At 36.7% G+C, this 22,918-nt stretch overlaps 2 protein-coding genes across 2 annotated transcripts in view; both read right to left on the reverse strand.

The window, feature by feature from the left end:
- Positions 1-114, reverse strand: part of LOC147596362 (uncharacterized) — a 36,193-nt gene extending 36,079 nt beyond the window's left edge. Inside the window, exon 1 of the mRNA XM_086770456.1 lies at positions 57-114. Within this exon, the coding sequence (XP_086626582.1) occupies positions 57-114 (58 nt within the window). The remainder of the gene's footprint in view (positions 1-56) is intronic.
- Positions 115-10,354: 10,240 nt separating this feature from the next.
- NUDT12 (nudix hydrolase 12) lies at positions 10,355-20,723 on the reverse strand. Its single transcript, XM_086770458.1, is given in 7 exon segments — positions 10,355-10,870; positions 12,163-12,362; positions 13,852-13,965; positions 15,822-15,989; positions 16,878-17,473; positions 19,845-20,058; positions 20,645-20,723. Coding segments are annotated over 6 exon segments (1,395 nt in total). The 5' UTR covers positions 20,051-20,058; positions 20,645-20,723; the 3' UTR covers positions 10,355-10,759.
- Between the last annotated feature and the right edge of the window lie 2,195 nt (positions 20,724-22,918).

Consider the following 22,918-nt stretch of genomic DNA (forward strand, 5'->3'; position numbering starts at 1 on the left):
TAACCACCTACGATTCCGATGTTTTAACTTCAAATTAAACATTTCTGCAAACTTACATTCTCTGGAATCAGAGCTCTTTCTGCCCTTGCAGCTTTTTCTTCTTTTTCTACTCATTTCTAAGAACTGAGGACATCTGGGTTCCACTCTTCTGTGTGGGAGGGAAAACATTGAATAATAAGAAAGTTTCTCTGGAATAATTTTGCTCTTTAAGTCTCTCAGGCTCTCTAACTTGGCTTTTCTCCTGTATAAGAACTGACTGGTTATAATGAAAAAAAAGAAAAGTGCTAGAGCAGGTATTAATGCATCTATTTTCTTCTCTTGGTTATTTAGGAACAAATTTTCAAAGGTTTCTAAATAATAGCTTAAAATTAAGGTCTGATCATCTCAGGTATGGGGCCTGAACCAATACCCTATGGGAGATTTGGGCTGTGGCTGGCCTTTTCCAGCCTATGATTTTATCTGATTCTGATTTTTAGAGATTAATATTTTCTTTTAAGCATTCATTTGAAATAAATCTTTTTTTTTTTTTACATACATAATCAAATACTTAATAATAATTGTTTTTTCCTCTTGAGAAAAATTCAGACTTAAAATAAGAGAATAAAAGGCCTGAGCTGGGACTAAGTGCATAACTGAGCTGCATGCAGAGCAAACCAAGAGCAGTGTTTTGTTAGTCAGTCATTTTCTTGCAGCTGATCACTGAAGTGAAACCTTAAATTTATATTGAACTGAGCAGAATATCTAAAATCCAGAAGTCATCTATCATTCCTACCATACAGTGAGGCTGAGTGTTGACTGAAGCCATGATATTGATGGAAGAGGTCCGTATCCCATACAGCAGGGTTACTATGTACAGGCTATTTAACCAGTTAAAATTGGTAGAATTTTCTAGGATTAATGTTTCCTTGGAAATGTTACCAAAACTTACAACCTTTTTTTTTTAAATTATTTTTTTCCCTCTCAGTATTGAAATATAATGAAAATACTCAACTTTCCAAAATAGGTCTGTATTAGGACTTGCTTCTGTGTATTTAATCCGAAGATTTTCTATTGTATTTTAAATAAGCTTGGAATAGATAATTCACATTGTTTGAAATAAGAAGTATTTGAACTGCTAGTATACCATTGGGATAGTCTTGAAAATCAGTAGAGTTATGGTGGGAAAAATCAACCGACTGCGAGTGTTATTAGTCATAATAATCTTTAGATGATTGTTCATTAGTATTTCAAATATGTCATTGTGGAAAGGGCATGACTGAATTTTTCAGGCTGCAACTTACCTGGTGTAAAGGGATGTATGGATTTCACTATAAAAATGAGGATTAGGACAAGGCTTTTTAAATCGTCGTATTGACATTACAAGACTCGTGTTACACGTCACTGTATGCAGCGATACACACCTCGCCAAACAACTGGAAAGAAATTCTTCTTTCAAGACATAGTCATTGACTTCTAGTCCTGAAAACTTTTTAATTTTGTGTGAAGGTAAATGACTGAATATGCCAGTGCAGTAACACATTCATTAGTCGGCTGCAAAAATGCAGTCATTCTTCTCTGTCTTTTTGGAAGATGCTTTAGGGAGACTGAGAAAGTTTTGTATTTATTTCATGGCAGAGAGTTCGAAATGTTTACATTGTCAATTTCCAGGATGAAACTGTACCTCTCTGTTTTTTTCCAGGTGTCTTTAGTCAAAGCTTGTCAGACAGTCAAACCTGCCATCTAAGCTCTGCTCTCGGAGGGAAGAATGATCTTAAAGCCAAATACAAGGCTTTAAAGGAGACAGAGACAAGAGCTGGGACTGATGTCTATCTGTAGTTTTGGAGATAAGGCAGTGCCTATCAGTTCCAGATAAAAATCAATGTTCCCTTAAAGAGTTACATATGCAAGTATGCTAAGAGTTTCAAACTCATATATGATGGCATCTTAAGATATTTAAGATCCACAGGTTGTTGCATATATTTATGACAATAAGAACAACACTCTAACAGAGCTCCATAATCTGATTGTGATACTTGATGTTTCAGTTATATTTCATTGAATTGTAATTGACAAGATATTTTTACTTCTAGGAATTCTGATTCAGCCTAAGGAAGATGCTACACACTCTGTTCCTTCCCATTCCCCTTCCTGTTCCCCTTCCCCTTCCCCCTTCTCCTTCTTGACCTTCATAGTTGTCTCTCAAAATCCTTTGTTACATTATTATTTGCCTTTCCTCAGAAATTCCACTTCCACGTTTTTTTTTCCCCTATCCTATGGTCAGTAATGAAATGGTTAATCTCATTATAAGAATGTGATTGCTAAGCTTCATTGCTAAAATCATGTTAAAAATTATTTGCAGATGAAGAATAGCTGCCTGTTTTACTCTAGTCTCTCTTTGCATTTGATGGTTAATTGTACAGCTGTATGCACTACAGATTACTCTTTGCTTTAAAGGAAATATCAATTTTGCAAAATGCTGAATGCACCTTACAGGCTAGGAATGTATTTAGTACATGAAGTGTTTAAAGACTTTTTTTTTAGGGAAGAATAATAGGCATGACTGTAATCAGATAGCACTACATTTGAATTATCATGGCTTTGGGGATAAAGTTGGCATTATTCAAGATGGATTAGGAGCAGAAAAGTGAAAAGAACATTGAACAATTAAAAAAAAAGAGGGAACATTGAAAGACGGATGCTGGAATATTAAGGAGATAGAAAGTATTGTGAATCGATTCAAATGAAAATCATAGTCATTTAAGCTTCTCCTCATAGTTTTAAGATATGTTTTTGCCAGGTTTTGTCATGGCAAAACGTCACACGACTTTGTAGAATAAATTGCAGTCTGAGATGGTCACTAGTTCTGCTACTATTCAAATAGCATCTAGTGGCATGGGACAATCTGAAAGTACTGAAGGTAGATAGTGCTGGTTCTCTGTGTGCCAGGAGCATGGTAAATGATCTAGTACCTTCTAAAACGTAATAATCTGAGCATCCAGCAGTGAAATAATCAGTAGAGACAGCCACAGGTCAAAGTTGCTCATAGTGGTAGGATTACCATAGTGGTAGGATTTTGCCATGTGGTCAAAGATTAGATGTAAGATGTAGGTGAACAGGATGATCAAGCTGTTTTGATTTAGTTTCTTTTTAGTTATATCTGTAATTGGTAGTAAGTAGATGAAAATAACATTTTAGAATGATTGTTTGCATTGTTCATTTGTGATTAAGACTACTATCTCTCAGATGTTAATTTTCTCATTTATGTATTATTAATAGTACATGCAATGTGTTAAACTGTTGGTATCTTAAAGGAATTTTCAGGTAAACATTGGAAATAACCAGAATGGTGCAAATAGTTTTCTTGTCTCTACTACATTTCCATATGTTAATTTATGCTTTCTCCTCTAAGGTTTACAAAATCAGAGGAGGCATCAATTCTTTGCTTTTCGCTCATTGTTTCTACGCATGTTTTCCTTGCACTGTCTTTGTCTATTCCTGCTTTGTTGGTCCTACAGCTGAGATGTGCTAACAGAATTAGGAATCTCATCACCTTCAATTCCAGTCACGAGTAGACCCATTGACCTGCGTAAGGATTAGTTGCATGCATTAGGACTGCAGGGTAAGACCCTGCATTAGGGACTATTCTTGTCCACTTTTGGACACTAGATGAACGCTAGTCCAATTAGCTTAAATGAGAGTAGAGGCACTCAGCAGTTCACTGGACAGAAGCTAGCATCCACTGACATAGTGCTCTACGTGACAGGTTATTCTTACTACAAACAGCAGTGCTCGCGTTAGCTGAAAATACTAAGATCTTAATTTTGACTGAAAGGTCACTCTCAACTATAACAATAGTTAAAGCTCTGTCTAGAACGTGTTCATTTTCACTGTGAATAACATCCATAATAGTATTTCTTTCAGGATAATGCAGGTGATGACAAGTTTTGTGACAATAAAGGCAACAAAATATTTTTCTAACATATGCCTCTGAGAGCATCGTGTTAGGCAGGAAAAGTTGCCTTAAAAATGCTGGTTGGAAGTAAAACTGAAAATGCAGGAGTTATTTTACTTCACTTTTATATATTTATATAATGGAGATTTTATGTGAAAACGTGTTTTCTAAACAAGCATCTTCAGTGAACCTATACAATAATGATGAGACATTGGCAGAAAAGACAAACTAAAGAAAGAAAAGGAAAATATGGAGAAAACATTTAATAATGTTGAATTGGAATGGTGTGGTGACACAATACATTTGCAAAATATTTAATGGGTTTTTTTTTGGGATAATATTAATTGCTCTTATAGATGGCAAGTCTCTTTCTTGTAATTTCAGTATCTTATATTGTAGAATATACATTCAGTAGCAGCTCACTGAATCCTTCGCCGCTGAATCCTATACCACTTACAGACTGTAGAATAATGATGTTACAGAATACCCAAACAAGCCTTTCTGAAACAGGAACCTTTTACTGCTCTTCTCTCCTGTATTTCAGCTGCATCAGACCTTTCTGATTAATTTCATCCCTCTGGATATAGAATTCTACTTTTTTTCTCTCCACTGCCATAGAAAACCCTAGGACCCCAAGAAAACCCACCCCAAAACTACACTGAATTTTGTTCTCATTGACTTTCATTGTGTCTCTTCCATTTCTAAATGTTCTTCTATTCCATGTTCACCTTTGCTTTGACTTTGCTCCTCAAGTTACCAACTATGTTTGGCCCAGTCTCTCACTATGTGGTTCCTCTCCTCCTCTCTCCCTCTAAAATTATTCTTAAAGCTTGATTTTTCCTTGTGGATTCTTCCTTTGACTCTCCTTACTGATTGTGTTTTGTGGCATACTACCTGCATTAGATTTTATGCATTGAGGTAGATCCCCACAGATAATTTACTCTTAACAGAGGCAATGTCATTAGAATGAGTTGTGTATGACAGCCTACTAGTCCCATACAGAGAGCAGGCAAAAAGGGATCATAATTTATTTACCTCTTATTCACCTTATTCAAGTACATGTTATTCAACTACCTTCCATTTTTGCCTTCTTTCTACAAAGATGGTTCAAATCTCTTTATCAAGCTCCCACTATCACCTTATTTGAATAATTTCTGAACATCCAGTTCTGCAGTACTGTTGCCAACTAATACATTTTATGTGAAACACATGCAAAAAAAAAAAAAAGCAAAATGTTATCAAAAATGCCTGTCTTAGTAGGGTTTCTTAATCTCTGCCTCAGCTGGTATGTATCTTATTTTAATTTGTTTATCGTTTCATCTATATATTTTCCAGAAAAGACTGGTCTTTAAAAATGTCTGCAAAATGTCTAGAACAAAGGAAGCAGGCAGCCCTTTACAGGGGCTGTGACAGGACCCTAAAGCGTTTTACAAAATTAATTAAAACATGAATTACATGGCTGCAAAGAATCAGCTTCCATTCAAATGGAACTCAGTAGTTATCTGGCAGTATCCAATTAGCTATGAAAATAGTGCATCCAAATGAAATGCGTAGAAAAGCATGGGTAAGTGAAATTAATCTGCAACACATATTGCACTAGGACTCAGTGATCAACCATTTTATTTCATGTAATATGCTATGGGACTTTTAATGAGCACACCAAATTAGGATCTTGCTTTTTCAGATCATGAAAAGATAGCAAACACCAATCAATAACATTTCTGCAGTTCTGATTCTCAATGAAGGTTACTGTCTAAACACCTAAAAACATCACTTATGTCATAAATGAGTGTATTAACAAAATCCAAATCCATGTAATTAGATTTTGCACTATTTTGCACTCTTTTGTAAGCAACAAGTGACACCAGAGAAACTGTTAAATAGGTTTTGACCAATCTTTTTTAAACAAATAGTGGGTATACTATTCTGGCCATTATCTCAAAGATCTCTCCCTGCAGGCAGGATCCTCTTCACTTTAGTTTCAAAAAAAGCTAATAAAGTAGCAGTCAGTTAAATGTTTTCAAGATTATTTTAGCTGAGAACTGAGAATGCAAGTGCCAGCAAATTCACAGTAAAAAATAGTTCAGCTATGATGGGCTATATATGCACAAGCATTTCTGCTTTTTTTTTTGGGAGAGGGCAAGTCATAGGTCCAGCTTTCTGTTCTTAAACTCTGCAAAATCATATATAGAACTCTTATAAAGATTCTGCCTACTTACTAAATTAATCTTGCTTTCTGATTAATTATTTTGAGCTTTAGCCATAAGAAGAAGAAATAATATATTAATAAGGACAAGCATTTATTTCATATTTTGGAGATACTTCATTTCTGCATCAACATTATTCATTTCTATTTGCATTTGAAGATATGCGCTGTCTACCACTGCAACAAAATGGAGAATCAGTAGGTAGCCTCTGTACTGTAAATGGTCCATACAAAGACCATGTGATGATTTTAACACAAGTACTAAATAATGAATATTTCAACCTATGGATCAGTGGTATCAGTTTAATGCAATAGATATTCATGTATTTATTATCATGTACGTAAAACCGTATTTTAAAAAAACTGGCATAGAGAACATACTTTATTGTGCACTATATCCCTGTTATACTGGATAAAGTAATTCTGTCTTCAGTAACAGTTCTGAAAATACATTAAAAAAAAAACCCTCAGGAATTGCCATTTGTTTCCATTGTTGGACTTCTATTATTCCTGTTTTAGAAACTAAAGGAAAAACTACTAATTTGTATGTTAGCTGGATTAGCCCTTTTCTTGTCAGCGAGTTTGTAATTCTGATATTTTAGTCACTTTTGTTTCTGTTTTGGTGTGTAATTCATGCTTTGTCAGCATCAACTATGACAGCAGGTAAGTGAAATACCCTTCAGATACAATGTGGCAATTGGTCATGAAATTAGTAGAAATCTCACTAATACACTAATATAATTTCTATAGTCAAGGATGTTACTGTCTATGGAGTACTACAACTCTTTGTCAAGCCGAATTATTAAACTTTTTGAGCTTCAGAATTGTTCATCCATCATAATAATGTAAATCCAAAATCTTTGATTACACTTGAAACTCAGCTCACGAAAAGTAACCTATGCAATAGTTACACATTAACAATTTTCTTTGAAAATTACGTAACTTTTTATTGAGAATGTCTATGACTACAACATATGAATCATAATTAAGTGAGAAAAATCTTTCATTTCTCAGAGAATGAAATAAGGGCAAAAAACCCTATCCTAGCTTCTAAGATTTAATTTCCAGCATTTAAAATGGGGACACTTGGATACCATATTTTCTGACTATGCAGTTTCCAGTGTCAATTTCTCCAGAAGAGTAATTTATACTGCATAAATTAGGAATAATTTGGGTTTAAAATGACAAAAAAGGGATGTTTAATATTTCATACGCCCTTTTGTTTTCATTTTAGCAAGTGTGTTGAAAGAATGTCTGCATGTCTTCATTGAACTGGGAGAGCTCTAGTATTAGAATGTTTCTATCCTTAAAGAGAAACAGGAAAGTACTTAACAAAAGCTAGTTTACTATGCAGGATCATGAAATGGTAGGAGAAAAATCTACTATCCAGGCTTATTTAAGCGCTGCAAACTGATTTTGTAAGCTTCTCTACTCCACAGTATGTAATATTGCTTCTTGATTAATAATCCTGTTGTTTTATCATAGCACTCCTCACATTCCATATCTGAAATATTAGCTGAACAAAGACAATACAAATAACAAACTGAAGGTCATTCAGGTAGGCTTTAACTTCTAAAGTTATATACCACTAAACTTTTAAGTTTATATGCTAAAATAAGATGACAGATACAGTCTTAGGAATCAGAAATCCATCTTAGAAATATCTATTACTCAGGAAAACATTCTTATTTACTCACAATTAAAAATTAATCTGAAAAACCCCTTCTATTTAGGAAATTAGCATTCTTACTTACTGAGAAAACAAAGCTGTATACTGAAGTATAATTGAAATTCTTTAAACTGAATCTATGGTGTGAAAAACCTCCAGAAATCCCGTATTTTACAAAAGCTATGATAAGTTACAACAATTAGTATCTACAGAATACTGCCAGACAGCTTAAAAAAAAAAAAAAGTTTTACTTACTGTTACTATGAGCCAATATTTATTTTCCTTAGATACTTGCTTGCTATTACGGACTCTCTGTGAGCAGTTTGCTTTTCTAAGCTCATGAAGGATGGGCTGGCTGTCTTGCTAAAGCTTAATAGGATAACAAGTTCGATTTTTTTTTCCTTTGGACTTATCCACTTCTGTACTGTCAACTCCAGTCAGCAATGATATACTGTATACACATATCTTTCCAATGACTGAAGCAATAAAGAAGTACTTGTTACTTAACAGCTACAGCAGATAAGAAAAATAACAACTCAACTTACGGAGCTTTACGAAATGCTGTTTGTCTGAAAAAATAACTCAGGTTACTTAGTTAAAATTAAAGACAAAAGCGAAGCAATGTTGTTCACAGTCTTACTCCACTTCTTTTTCTATTTCTGTCTCCTAATCTCAGAATCTGATTAGTATATTTAATTCCATGAAGCATCACGACTGGTCCACCTTTAATCAGCCCGTTGACATCCACCTCTTTTTCTTTCACATGTTGTAGAATTAAAGATAATTATTTACCAATTTGGCAATATTCCTACACAAAACACAAACCAAAATGTTCATGCTGTAGTATAAACACTGTGATGATTTTATTTTTCATGTGTTTACAGCTATGCAGTATGAGAAAATAAATAAAAGAAGTATGCTTACAGGGACCAATGCAGTTTGTAAAAATCTCACAATTGGTACTGTACTTACAAGAGCTTACATGAGATGTCATTATGTCACATGAGCTTACAGGTTGGTTAGTAGTATCAATTTTGTTTTGTGTTTAAACATCTAATCTATTTTTTTCCACTTTATTAAATTACTATTTCTATTATTTGTAAATTATTATAATTTCAAATAATACATAAAATAGAGAATATTTACAAATTATATACTGAACAGAAGTTAATTCTCATTAGTGCACAGGCACATTGGGAGAAAACGCATCTCCAGAATTTTCTGCCTTGTATATCTACATGTAATGAATACTCTTTTTGCTCTAGTACCACTGTAGAAGCAAGGGCGAAGAGAGTGAGAGATCATTACTGCATAGTGTCAACAAAACCTCCCTATTTTTAGTGGTTTAAGGAATACTGTTTTCTTAATATACTGCATTAACTTAGTGGCAAGAAATAGCCTGCTTGCAAAGCAGTTCATAACAGCTTTCCATACTTTCTCTCCTCTACAAATGCAATTTTTAAGGGAAGCAGTGTATTGCTTCCTTCTCATTTCCAGATGGCTCAACAGTTAACTTGATTTTCTTCATTTGTAGGTATAGCTGAATCAAGGGAGAGAATGAAGCAACGTAATGACCTGTCAGCTGTTCCAAGTCTGTCAGAAATGCTTCTTGCCTTAAAGTTTGATATGCACTGCCTTAAAAAGGAAAAAAATCTGCTGAGAATAGTATGACACTGGATTGAAAAAAAAAATATTAGTATGTATAAAACATTTTTATTAATTCCAGTTTGCAGAGAATTTTGAAACAAATCTGACATGATTAATTGATTTAAAAAATATTAAAATTACTCTGAATAAACAAATAATCATATGATAGTAAGTTAATATGAATGACTATCATTGTATTTCCTTCTAGTCATTTGCATTTCTTTCTGTATCACTGCAATGACCTCATAATTACAGACTACTGAACCATTACATAATTACATTAATAATAAAACCAGTATACATTTATAACCTTCCATTTTGAAAGAATATTAAGTTAACATTATTTTCAGTAACACAATAAATTAAGGCACAAATCTGAACTGTAGCATCAAATACACCTAAGTAAATACCTTAATTCATATATTGCTTTCTCAGTCATACAGCTGGGGTTAATATATTTCTTTCAATTCTCAAATTCTTAATAGCAGTAAAAATCTTAGTGTCTCCATTTCCATAAAAGAACTTTGTATATTTTGAGATATGATGTCTTGTTTAATTAATCTACTTTTCTCTTCCATTACTCTACAGTTCCATTTTTAATTATCAGAGAATGAAATAACTCACGGGCTAGGGTCAAAAAGGACATTATTATCTCACAAAAATATATAACATTTAAGCTTTTTGGGATGGTTCTCCAATACCTTTTTCATAAAGAGAGTATTGTGTTATACTTTTAAATTCAGGCTGATGTACAACTGGGTAAGTGCAGGCCAAATCAGATGGGAGGGCTATTAATGTAAAAGATACAAAGTACTACAAATCCAACACTTAAATATGCTATTAGCTTAAAAATACCCATTGTTGCTAAGACTTTCAGCACTGAATGTTGACTTCTGGAAAATGTAAATACAGAGTTCAAACAGCAGGCAATTTCAGGACTCTTTGTAATGCTGTGACTCCTTCCAGTGGGGGACAGAAAAGACTAAGTCAAACATTAAAAGCATAGTAGCAAAAGGCATAATAATTTGATTCTAAAACAAGAAAGCAGCCTGTGCAAAACAAGGTACCAATTTTACCTAGTTGTTGTTTGCTTGCTTGCTTGGGAAAATCACTGGGTTGTTGTTCATCTCTAAATCAGATCCGAAAAGACCTACAAAGGTTTGCATACTCTAGCTGAATATTCAAAGGAAAGGCTCAGAAATTCAGGTGGTTGTACATTTACTAGATAAACAAGTCTTTCTAATTTATTCCTAATTTAGCACTCATTAGAAGAAGCAATTTATCTTAAAGAAATAAAATATTTGAATTAAAGATTAGCATTCATTCCAATCCAGTGTTTTATCAACTGGTGTGCAATAGCTTGACTTGGTGGTACAAAGAAAGAACGCTGATTTCCTTTAATGAGAACGTCCACAACCTGCAATAAAGACAAATTTTTTTTCTTTAGAAGATAATATTATAAACTATATGGACTCTAACATTGTATTAATGCAGGAATTATCTTGCTACGATGATCCTTCAGTCTATCATTACTACAGCTATAAAGAGCGACTACCAGATTCTCCAAGACCGATGCAGAGAAAAAAGCGCATAGGATTCTGTGTGAATTCTGACATTTTTGAGCTCAAACGTGCTCCAAAAGACAATTTCTTTCTAATGTAACTGTGGAGATTGACTGTTAATATACTATCTAAGGGTTTTGAGAAGCGTCTTTACAGTAAGGACCACTAGATGGTGCTCTAAACTTCCATATTTCTTTTTTCCCCACCTGTAGCACAGAAGGAAATGTGTTTTGTTGGTTTTGTGAAGCAGCTGCAAGCAACATAGAGGTACACTTTTAGTTTAGTACATTTCCAAAGTACATTTACTTCTGACTCTAGACCACCCTGGATGTGACTAGCTGTATTCAGAACTGATATTCATTTAAAATAACGCTCTCAGCTTTGTCAGGACTACACTGAAACTGTAGGTGACTAACTTTGCCTTCAAACTGACTTACAGAGTTGACTTGCAACTGCTAGGCAGAAGTACACTGTTATTAAAAGTTTAGCTTGTTAGTAGCCTGTGGAAAAACCTGTGAAGACCACATTGTGTAAGCAATCTTTCCTTTTTCCACTCGTGAACTTAAATCTTTCTTTCTGGGAGTCTTTTTTTCCTCTCTTTTATTTGGCTGTATTTTAAATACTCCGGAAAGCTAAGTGTAGAATTTCCTATTAATGCATGGTAAACTGCATTCAATACCAGAGTGTTAAAACAGTACTGCATGGAAAAAGATGTTCAAACTAATGAATTCCCAGAGTTTTTACCTAAACCTCCCCACTTCCAGCAAATCTGGCAGCACCCTCGTTTGGAGAAACTCAGATGATAAATGCTACTTAATACTTCTGCCAAAATAAGAAGCACAGGCTTGCTAAGAAAGTGGGTTAAAATAACAATAACTTAAATATCTCCCAAAAGGAAAAGCTGAAGAGCTAACCAGTGAAAATGGCATAAAATGGGCTTGCAAGTGACTCAAAAATTACTGTGAATATCTACCTTTCTCTGGTTGTGTGTAATCTACAATTACAATATAATGCAATTGAAGTATGATAAAATGGAGAGCATACATGCTCATTCAACTTGCCAAAAAAAAGCAAGTATCTATTGCATGCCAGAACCGATACAGTCACAGACTAATCGATACAAGAAGGAAATTAAATTGAACTTTACCTGTTCTCTAGTGAACCAGCGGGCATCCTCTATTTCATTCTTGTCAACTTTAATTTCTGTAGACACTGCAACAGCTAAGCAGCCAATCATTAGGGAGGAGGGCATTGGCCATGGCTGACAAGAGACATACTGAACATGGCCAACTTTGACTCCAGCCTCCTCTTCTACTTCTCTTCGAACAGCATCTTCTATTGTTTCACCTAATCAAAAAGGGCAAAGAACAAGCAGCTGATGAAAATACTCCAAGCAACAATTACATCCCGTGCTTTGAACTGACTCAAAAGATCTGAAACTGCCCCAGACAATTATCTATAGAGATCTAGTTCACAGGTCAGGGCACAGACCTTAAGTATAAGATACAGAAGTCTAATAAGGTAAAACTAGCCACAAAAACAAAATGGAACTTTGAAAAAAAAGTACAACAATTTCTCCATCATAATGTTTATTTCCTGAATTGATAATTTGTCATACACACAAACTATTATTACTATACCTAAAATATAAAAAATTGGGTAGCAAATACATTGTTCCTTTAATTACGTTTGAAATGCTGATCTGTTCATTTATAAATAGCGTTAATTATTTTTATTTTCAGTATGGTTGTAACAGCATGTAATATGACTTGAAAATCAACATTTAAAATGGCAATAGTAAGAAAACAGAAGACTTGCACACATTTCTGCATTGTATTATTCACTTTGCATGACTCATTCTTTATTGTTTTAACACATACGGATAATTCTCCAAACTTAAACTGCAATGGAAAGCTTTACTTCCATATTCACGGAAAACTGCTAGATGTATATATGGAGGGTTGACGGCCATAGGCTTACACATGCCTACGCATACTGTGTTGTAACCACTGATTATGGGTTCATTAAAGCAGATCATGCATCAGAGATAGAAGTTTCAGCTGAACTACAATGAGCTGATTAGAAACTGATGATATGATCAGCTGCTCTTGAATTTCAATATATACACTTGAATTCAGTATCAGAAAGTAATAAGGCTGGCAGAAGAAAGGAATGAAGAAACAAACATCTTGACTTTATTCCAAATGACACCTGCATGAACTTATTCATGCTGTCACTGTATTTCACCTGCACACAGGTACTGAATATAGTTACACACTATGACTATACTGGTGATTAAAATACATTAATAATGTTTTACAAATAGTTCTGCAGCTACTAATAATTGTAACTAACTCCAACTATTATTGCTGAACACAGCTAGCAAAATATCGCTTTACTTTTCCTGTAAATTATAGAATTTCTGCTTATGTGACATATAATGAATCAGGCCCTAAGCATATGCTTAACTTTATATTAAATTTAAATTATGCTTTAACTTATTTTTCCTATGCTAAAATCTCTTGCTAAGTATCACCAAAGAAAGCATCTTATATGCTTTTAAACATTTTAAAATGTTTTCACACTGAAATACGTGATTTAAGAGTGCATGATGAGAAAATTGTTTTTAAATTGTAGTACTCAAGTTGCTTTTTCTTTTTTTTTATAAGTAAGGTGCTGGAAAGTACAGAACAGGTGTATTTATTGTAACAACTCACCTACCAGAAAGCAAAAACATTTATTTGACAGAACACCAAACATACTACTATATTCTTTCCAAGGTACAATACTGGTATGTGAGAAAAACCATTTGGTAAGGGAAAATTAAGTTACTTACCGGGTTCTACAAATCCGGCAAGACAGGTAAACATTCCTGGGGGAAACCTCTTTTGCCTACCTAAAAGGCAGTGGTTCCTATCTGGATGGATGACTTGCATTATAACAACAGGATCTGTAAGGGACATCAAAGGAATACATTTCAACATCTGAGGGACTCAAAAGCAGTAACAAATTTCAGCCTATTTGATACCAATGTATGTAAATACAAATAAAGTATCTGTAAGTGAATGAAATCAGAATTGTGTAGATGCCCAGAGCAAGTTGTTATTTTATTTCATTTTGGTTTTTTAACCCTGCAAGATATCTGTTTATTTTAGTTTGCAATATACATGCTTTGCAGAAGCAGTTTATTAGCCAAGGCTTGAAACGCAGGACACAAATCACCTGCAACCAAAGCATACAATCTGTTAAGAGCATCAGCAACACTAACCTAGCTATGCATGCAGCAGACAGCAACAATTTCTGCAGCAAAACCAATTTACCATCACCTCCTCTACACACAGAGGTCTGGAGAATGTACTTTTAACAGAAATACCAAAGAACACCCAGATACTCTAGTTACAAGGTAAATACTGACTAAAATTTCCACTTTTGACTTCGCTGACTGTTTGCTATCAGTCTCTCATCTGATGTGGCACTTACATCTACTTTCTCACTTCTGGTCAGTTTATGTATTCTTTTCTGTCTTTCTTAGTGTTTTCTCCTATTTGTAATTCTTTCTATCATGCCTTTCCGCACACTGTTCACCTATGATTTTTTTCGCTTTTTTGTAGTTATCTAGCTCTTAAGTATCTCAATGTTTTGTTTTCATTTTTTTCTGTCTACCTCTGCCTTCACATATTTTTCCTCTTGCTATTGTTTTCCACATTTTTTTTGTCCAAAACACCAGTATTTTCTCTGTATGAAAAGATTTGATTCAGAAAACACCTATAAACAGGAATTTCAAAATTGTTGTCCTGCTCAAAGATATCTGTCACATGACACAGTGTAAAATATGCAGTCCTGCTGTCTGTAAACTTTCTTCAGAGAAAGGCATCAGTGGAAAATACCAGTTCATCAGTCTTTCTGATATAATCTCATTCCTTAAGTTTGTGGTGCTAGACTGCAAAGAAGCAACCACTAGAATTTTAGCAAGCTTCACTACAGTTTGTAAAACAGAACAATATGGCAGAATTGCTTTGATTACCACAGAGATCTATCTAGAGCATGTAAGAGAACACAAAATTCAGAAATACAACATACACACAACATCCAGAACTGCAAATACAGAAGAGAGGACAGAGTAGGGGAGGGAAAGGTGATCAAAGAATCCCCAAACGATCCGGGGAAAAAAAGGGTAAGGTTTTTTTTCCTTCCTTGTTTCCCCATCAATAATATAGTACACTTCCTTTGCAACACGTGAACAAAAGGAGCTATAGAAGACTGTCTATACAAGCTTATATTCTGAGTAGAAATAGTCCTGTCAGTTTGCAACTGACAATGAATAGTGAAAGCCAGTGAAGACAGCTAATGTAGTCAAAGTGGCACTACAGGAAAATCAGCACTGTATCAGAAACTTGATAGAGGGTCAAATTTGATACAGAGCTATTTCAATCTCAGAGGGCTTGCAGAAAGTAAGAAAACAATACGCAAGGAAAAAAAAAGTAAAATGTGACACTTTGTATTGTTAATTTCTCATTTACGTTGCTGGAGTTGCAATGTAATGTTGCAATGGAGTAATATTTAATTGATATTACTCCATTGCAACAAAGACTGGTACTGTCACAGCAATTCTTTGTCACAGACTACTCCAAGAAAGATGCCTGAACTACTTAATCCTACACAGCACTGAGACACACGTACCCTGCAGAGAGACAAGTATGTATGATAGAAGCAAGCAGCTGAAATAACTTAAAATAAATTGATTTACATGTACATAATAGTATAAACAAGCTGTTTTTGACCAAGTTTATCCTACAGTATTCTCACCAACTCTTGGATATGATGTGTTGTGAACACCTTGGAGACTGGGACAACTTTCTTTTAAGCAAGTTTTCTTGTAACCTCCTTCTTCAATCTTGGTTGCACTCCCACACGTTGGGCAGAATCTGTAGCGGTTGTGCCATGCTAGAACAGACCTAGCCTGGGCTACTACTCCTTTAAAAGAAACATTGAAAAATTCAAAATCAAATACTAATTCATGTATGCTTTTAATAGTACAGAAAAAGTAACTAGTAAAGTTTAACATAAAAATCAAAGTAAGACTATGGCTTGAATTGTAATCTTCTACAAGAGAAGTTGAGCAATATGGGTTATTCAGATCTTTTTGTCTGTAGAACAGCACATGCAATAGAATACAGTACTATGTAGCTACAGGCCAGTTTATGCATTCAGAAACAAATTAATCCAGATCAATATACCCTGTTACTCCGTCTGGGCAAAATGCCAGAATTATATATCAAACCTTTTCCAGATGACCATTTTAGAGCTACTACAGGTATTGACAAAACAATGTGCTGTTCCATTTAAACTCCAGATGGAAGTTAAGCTTGCCCTTCATTCCTCTGTAAAAGCAAAACTGTTGCTTAACATGTTAACATGTCCATAATGACATTCATTCACTCTGAGATCCTGACTTTCCAACACTTGCTCACACTGTTTCCTTCTCAGGTGAATATCCAGCACACTGCTGCTAAGGACTTAGTTTTCAATTCTTGTAATGAAAACTCAGTAACGAGATATTTATTTTCTTTGCTTTAGAACATTAATGTGCATGCATTTATATTTAATAGTATAATTTATAAAACAATTATGATCAATAGATTTTACAGTCTAATATTTGCCATTGCAGATGTTAGCACTTTGCAACCACACGTTCTTACATACAAAGTTCTCCACAAAATCACTTACAAGCTTTTAAAATTAAAATATTTCTAAAGCCACTGAAAATACCCAAGTCCTTTGCAGTGGTCTGTCCTTGTATTATACCTCAGTGAATCCCAAAGCATATCACATTTGGTAACTGCTGCATCTTATGCATCTTACCAGCTTCTTTCTCAGGTAGCTGCAGTAGTGCTGGCATTGGTGGGTGAAGAAAGTAACAGTCCTCATGCTTCTGTTTCAATTTCTCAGCAGAAGCAGAATCTACACTAAAAGCAAACCAAGCAACTAAACCATCCTCTTCATCTTCTTGCAGACCTCTTCCATTGCAAGAAGCCAGCAGGTTCCTGTGGAACTGAAGTTCAACTCCAAGAAAAACCAAGGTGCCTCCTTCACTTTGGTTGACGTACTGCTCCACATCCTTGTGATACAGCCTGCAAAGCTTTACTGCTGGCTTCTGGGAGCTCTCTGTTCCCCCATCCCAAGTAACCAAAGGACTTAGATTTGAGAAGAGGATATATACTGTAGTTGGATGTCTTTGCTTTTTGCTTAGCCACTTGGAGTCTGTTCTTTTATCACTCCTTCTGTCCAGAAGTGTCAAGCCAAAATAATTTTCATGTGCTTTCACTTAATTTGACAGAAAATCAGGCCTATTCCCACCCTTCACATTAGCCAACAAATTAGCTATGTGCCTGTAGCCCCAGAATTTCGCAATATCCAGAGCTGTCTGCCTTGATTTATTAACGATGGACCTGTCACACCTAGAGAAACACAAAAGAACAGTGGTTACCAGGGCAAATACGATTAGGAAGAATCTTGATGCGATGTTATTCTTATATTTTCTTACAGCATATATGTCTGATATTATTAACGTGCAAGAACTTTTAGACACTCTGTCTATACTGGGGTCCTCTTTAGGCTAAATACTTAGCATTATGGTAATGAAAAGTAATCATCCTTCATTTTCTTTTCCTAAGGCCGATCCCACATTTTTGTTGATCCACTCCAGATATCACTTACCAAGGTTCACGCAGTACTACAGGAGCAAGGAATTAATTAACATGTCACACAATGTCTCATGCAAAAAAAAAAGAAGAAAAAAAAAAAAGCTCAAGATCATTTACAGACAGAACTTTGAAAGTTAGGTTGCATGTCTCTTCTGAATAAAGAGTAATAATAATAATAAAAAAAAACAGTTTAACTAGCATTACTTTCTAGAAGCCACTGAAAGCAACATCAAAACATTTACAAGAAAATATTTACCATTAAATAAAAATCAAGAATACAGCCTCTGCTTAGTGAGAGAAGCAGCACCCTTACAATTGTGGTGCTGAACCCTGCAGGGGATCTCCTTGTTACCAAAATGTCTGCAAAATGACACAGATGAGGAAACTTTGCTTCATTAAAGATATTTAAATCTTAACAAAAAAAAACAAATCTGAAATAGACTGGGAGTGACTGGGAGGTTAAAAATAATGCACTTTTATTTTTTGTCAATTTTAACTCAATTGGGTGAGTAAACCAGAAATTTCACTGTAAACTACAAATTATACAGTAGATGTGGGGACAGATTCATCAGTTTTTAAAACCAGAAAATGCCTGTATACTCATGTTGTTGATACACCCACTGGCAAGACTGTTTTGACTTGACAGTTTATATTAATATCAATAACTTTTGAGAGAGTTTAGTTTAGAAAAGCATTTGAAACTTAATTTACAGGTTTTTGGTGCAAAAGAAACTTTATCTTTAAAGATTAAGTCTCCTTCAGGCAAAATCGTGCCTACTTTCCTACTTAATTTCCTCTCTCTCAGCCACTGAATTCTGTTCTGATTTTGTGTTTCACGTTCTACTTGCTCAGGTACGTGCAGACTGTGATCAGGCTGCTATTCAGTGTCCACAACAGCAGCCTGAACTCTTCAGATCATTAAGATCTATTTCTTCCCAGTCTGCAGACATTTCCCCTAGCTTTTCTCAAATATGGATGTATATTAAAAAAAATAAAAAAATATCTGCTTTCCAGGATTAGCCCCTGGAATGATATGCAATATTACTTTCATAGATATTCACCTTTATATATCCAGTAATTGCATTTGTCCAAATGATTATTATGAACAGTGGTTGGAATAGGAGATAAACTTTGTTCTATTCTGTTGGTTTCTGGGGCAAGTGACAATATATCCTTGAAGATCAAAAGAAAAAATTTTAGAAACGCTCATAACTTTTAAAGAGTTGCTTAGCAAATATGGAAAGCATGATGGAATAGTGTTGCAAATCTGTTATGGATACCAGCTTGCTGCTAGGAAACCCCCTACGCTTTCCATCTCCATCTGGGTATCGAGGACTTTAATCAGTAGAATTATAATCAATGATATAACCAATGATTGATAATAGGAAGATACTTAACCAATATGGCTCTGGAATATAAATATAGGGTGATTCTTGTTAACTATAGTGGTACAGTCACATGGGTTAAATTTTATATGAAATATCCTTATCTTAGAAATTAGCCTAGCGTGTCGGGGGTAGTTAGGGGAGTGGTAGAACGAGGCACCAGCTATGTAGCTTGGGCCTTGAGCCATCACTTTCAAGCCACAAAATTGAAGGGCAAGATGACCTTGTTCTCAGGACCATATATCGAGATTTCAAGAAGGGGTTTGACCAATGAATTAGAGGAGGGGGTGTCCTGATGACCCCCAAGACCACCAGAAGACCCTCGACTCAAAAGACTGAGCATATGCAAATGGGAGGAGATGTATTATAATGACTTCTCGGAATATTGATGTTTATGCATAACATTTCTTGTAAATCTAGTGAATATGTATATTGAATGTGTATTTAACTGTGCTGTTGGATCAGACAGGCGCGCACGCTAGGTGGAGCGATCCCCCGTGTGCCCAGCGCTGCAATAAAGAAGTGCCTGCTTCTTCACTTCACATTGCTGTTAAGGGGTTTTATTCTGGATTTCGGTAACAATAGCAGAATCCAGTTATAAACAGACACAGAGTACATTTTCCTGAGTTTCAGGAAAATATCCACTATCGGTCAGGTAAATTTACTTTTCTGAGATCAAGTTAAAATGGGCAGAAAGGGATTCAAGTTAGCTCTTTAATGGGGCGCACTAAACAGCTTACCCTTCTTCCAGAAGAATCTGCACAACCTCAAGGTGTCCATTTCTGGCACCATACATCAGGGCTGTCCAGCCGTTATCTGCAGCTGCATTGACCAGTGACGGAGAATGACTGAGCAAGGCTTTCAGTTTGGCTGCGTCTCCAACAGCAGCAAAATTATGCAGCTGAGAAATCATTTCCTGATGGAGGTTCTTGTCAACGTCTGCCATCGTGACAGCTAAGTGAAAAAAAAAAAAAAAAGCCTGAAAACACATCCATCATGAGTAAAAGGATTTAAGTAAAAAGTATTAAGTTTAACGCTATACAGGTAACCCACACGGTCACCAAAAGTATGGACACAAGTCACATTCTTACAATTAGTATGCCATTGTTATTACCAACCAAATTTATTCCAACATATCTCTGAGTACAGTGAAATGTTACCTTAGTAATCAGGAGATTATTAATATGGATTGGTAATAATAAGGAGAGAAAAGACTTTGCTACAAAAATGGAATTTATTTTAACGTGAAAACTATGTTCCAGTTTCCTGATCGAACGCACACACACACATACAGAACAGTACAACGCTCCACTTCAAGCAACGTGTCTCACAGGCTTCGGAAACAACGAAAAACAACTGCAAGAGGGCAAGGCCGAGGGACCCTGCGGGCTGTGACAGGCGACTTCAGCAACTGCTGCCGCCCTCCCCCCGGGGGCTGGGCCGCCGCGGCGCCCGCGCAGCACAGGGGCAGCTGAGGGTCCGTAACGAGGTGCTGCCCGCCCCAGCGCACGGGGACACGCACACGGGGACACGCACGCACCGGAATGACCTCGTAACGACCCTCGGTAGCCAGGCTCCTCCACGCGCCCGCCACCCCGACCGCGCTGCGCTCAGCCGGCCGCCGCGCAGGCGCAAACCACCGTCCCCTCACCCCGCCCGCCTCTCGCGTCCCGCCTGCCGTTACGGCGGCGCTGGTTGGCAGCCACCTCCCCCCTTAGGGCAGGGGCGGGACGGCGCTTGAGCCGCGGGCTTGGCGGGCGGTACTGCGGTTACCTTCAGTGGCCAGCTCCGCGAGGAGCGCGGTTCCGTAGGCGCTTCCGCCGCGGCATGTGGGTGGGGGTGCGACGCGGGGCCGCCCTGCCCTGCCCCGCCCCGCTTCGCCCCGTCCCGCCCCGCCCCGCGGTGCCGTGCAGGGTAGCTGGTCCCGAGCGGTGGCTGGGGGTGCGGCGTGCGGTGCGGTCCCGCTGCATGGCGGGACGCCGTGCCGCAGCGCCCGACCCTGGCGGCGGCCGTCGGCCTTCGCTGCGGCCGTCTTTCGCGGCGGGGCGAGGGCGCAGCGGGGGCGGGAAGGCTGCGGCCGGGCAGGAGCGGCGAGGTGCCGCTGGCGGGAGCGGTCGCCGCCGGCTGGGTGCTGCTGCCGGTGGGGCCACCTCGCTGGACAGGTTGAAGAGCAGGGATCCATTTTGTCTTTCAGAAATGAAATCGGAGCTGTTCCAGTGTGTTTGCATTTGGTGTGTACTTAACAAGCTTTGTGATTGGCTTACAGAAGTTGTTACCAAGTGACAAACCCTAATCCGGCACCGGGTAATCTCAAGTCCTGATGGGGACCTTGAACCTTCAGAAAATAAGAACACTATTCTTTTTGAATCCTGTTACTTGCAAGCATAAAAATGTTAGTGTTTCTTTTTACTTACCCTTGGAACTTTTGAGTTAGGAGGATTCACATCTTCATATTTCTTCAATACTGCATATCTTCAAAACCTGAGGAACTGGACAGCTGTTGTTCCTGGTGCTTTAAGAAAACATATTTCCAAATGCATGCATTACCGTAGTGCCATGTATTTCTGGTACTGAGTGAAAAGGATGAGAGAAATTGTGACTGGGTCCTTCCCAGCAATGGCACATCTAATTGCTCTGTCTCGTGTAGTCGTGGATAGAAAACCTTAACCTAGCATTAGTTTTTAAAACTCATAAAGTTGTAATTTTTATGTAATTTATTCTTCTAAGTTACAAAGTTTATGTAAATTACTTCTTTGCGTTATGTGCAGTTCTAAATTTTAAAAACACAGTCACCATTAAAAGTTAGCTTTCATATATCATAGGAAGTGGTTTTGCTCAGTGTAATAGACAGTACAAAGTTTACCCATGTATTGTGTGATCTTTATAACTCCTCAGTAAGCAAGCTTTAAAGTCCATGCTTGGTGTTCTTAAGTTCTGTACTACTGTTAAACTTCTTCAGCACAAGGTCAGCTACATGAGATAAAACTCCCCTTAGAAACAGTGCAGATGCAAACCAGTGAATGTGCATGAAGAACTGATAAGCATATGCTTCTAGATGGGAACAAATTAAAAAGGTAAGGGATGTGATTTTGATTTTATTCACTCAGCTTGAATCTAGCCATATCATCTGTGCTGTGACTCATGTATCCGTAAGCAATTGTTTCCATCTGGTGAAAGGATGCCACCAGCCTTTCAATAGCTAATGCCCAAAGTAATTTTTTTTTTCCTGTGATGATTAATGGCTGAAGAAGAAAATAGCTTTATCATAGTAATAGACAAAGGCACAATTCTACTTTGTATCTTCTTAGTAATGTCTTAAATCTGCCATTTATGAAGTTATGACAACGCAGCCTTAGATCTGGATCCGTGTAATAAATTCCCTGATTTCTTCAGTGTGCTGATGCAGCCTTTGTGTTCTTCACTTGACTAACTCATGGTACCCTGTTAACAGCTTGAAACTTTACCTTGTGTGTAAAGCTCAAGGAAAAAGAAAGTGTTCTGAATCCTAGACAGCATACTAGGAGGGAGACTAAGCTGAAAGATGGATGTTTTGGGGTTCAGAAAGAAGTGTATCACTTGATGCTTCTATGAGGCAAAGTATGTGCCATCTCTTTAACATTCATGCTCAAGATAATGAGACATATGTAAGTTACTTAAGTGTAATCTACACATACACAAAAAATCTGGTACTGCAGCACTGATCAGCATGTTACTGTATCCTGCTAGACGGTGAAGTAAGTGCTACAGACTAGAAGATCAGGTATGGTTTGGAGGGGCTTTTACTATCCTTGGTGATGCTTCTGGCAGTACCTTT

This window comes from Chlamydotis macqueenii, chromosome Z, assembly GCF_036417535.1.
Source record: "Chlamydotis macqueenii isolate bChlMac1 chromosome Z, bChlMac1.mat, whole genome shotgun sequence".
NCBI classification, from domain to species: Eukaryota; Metazoa; Chordata; class Aves; order Otidiformes; family Otididae; genus Chlamydotis; species Chlamydotis macqueenii.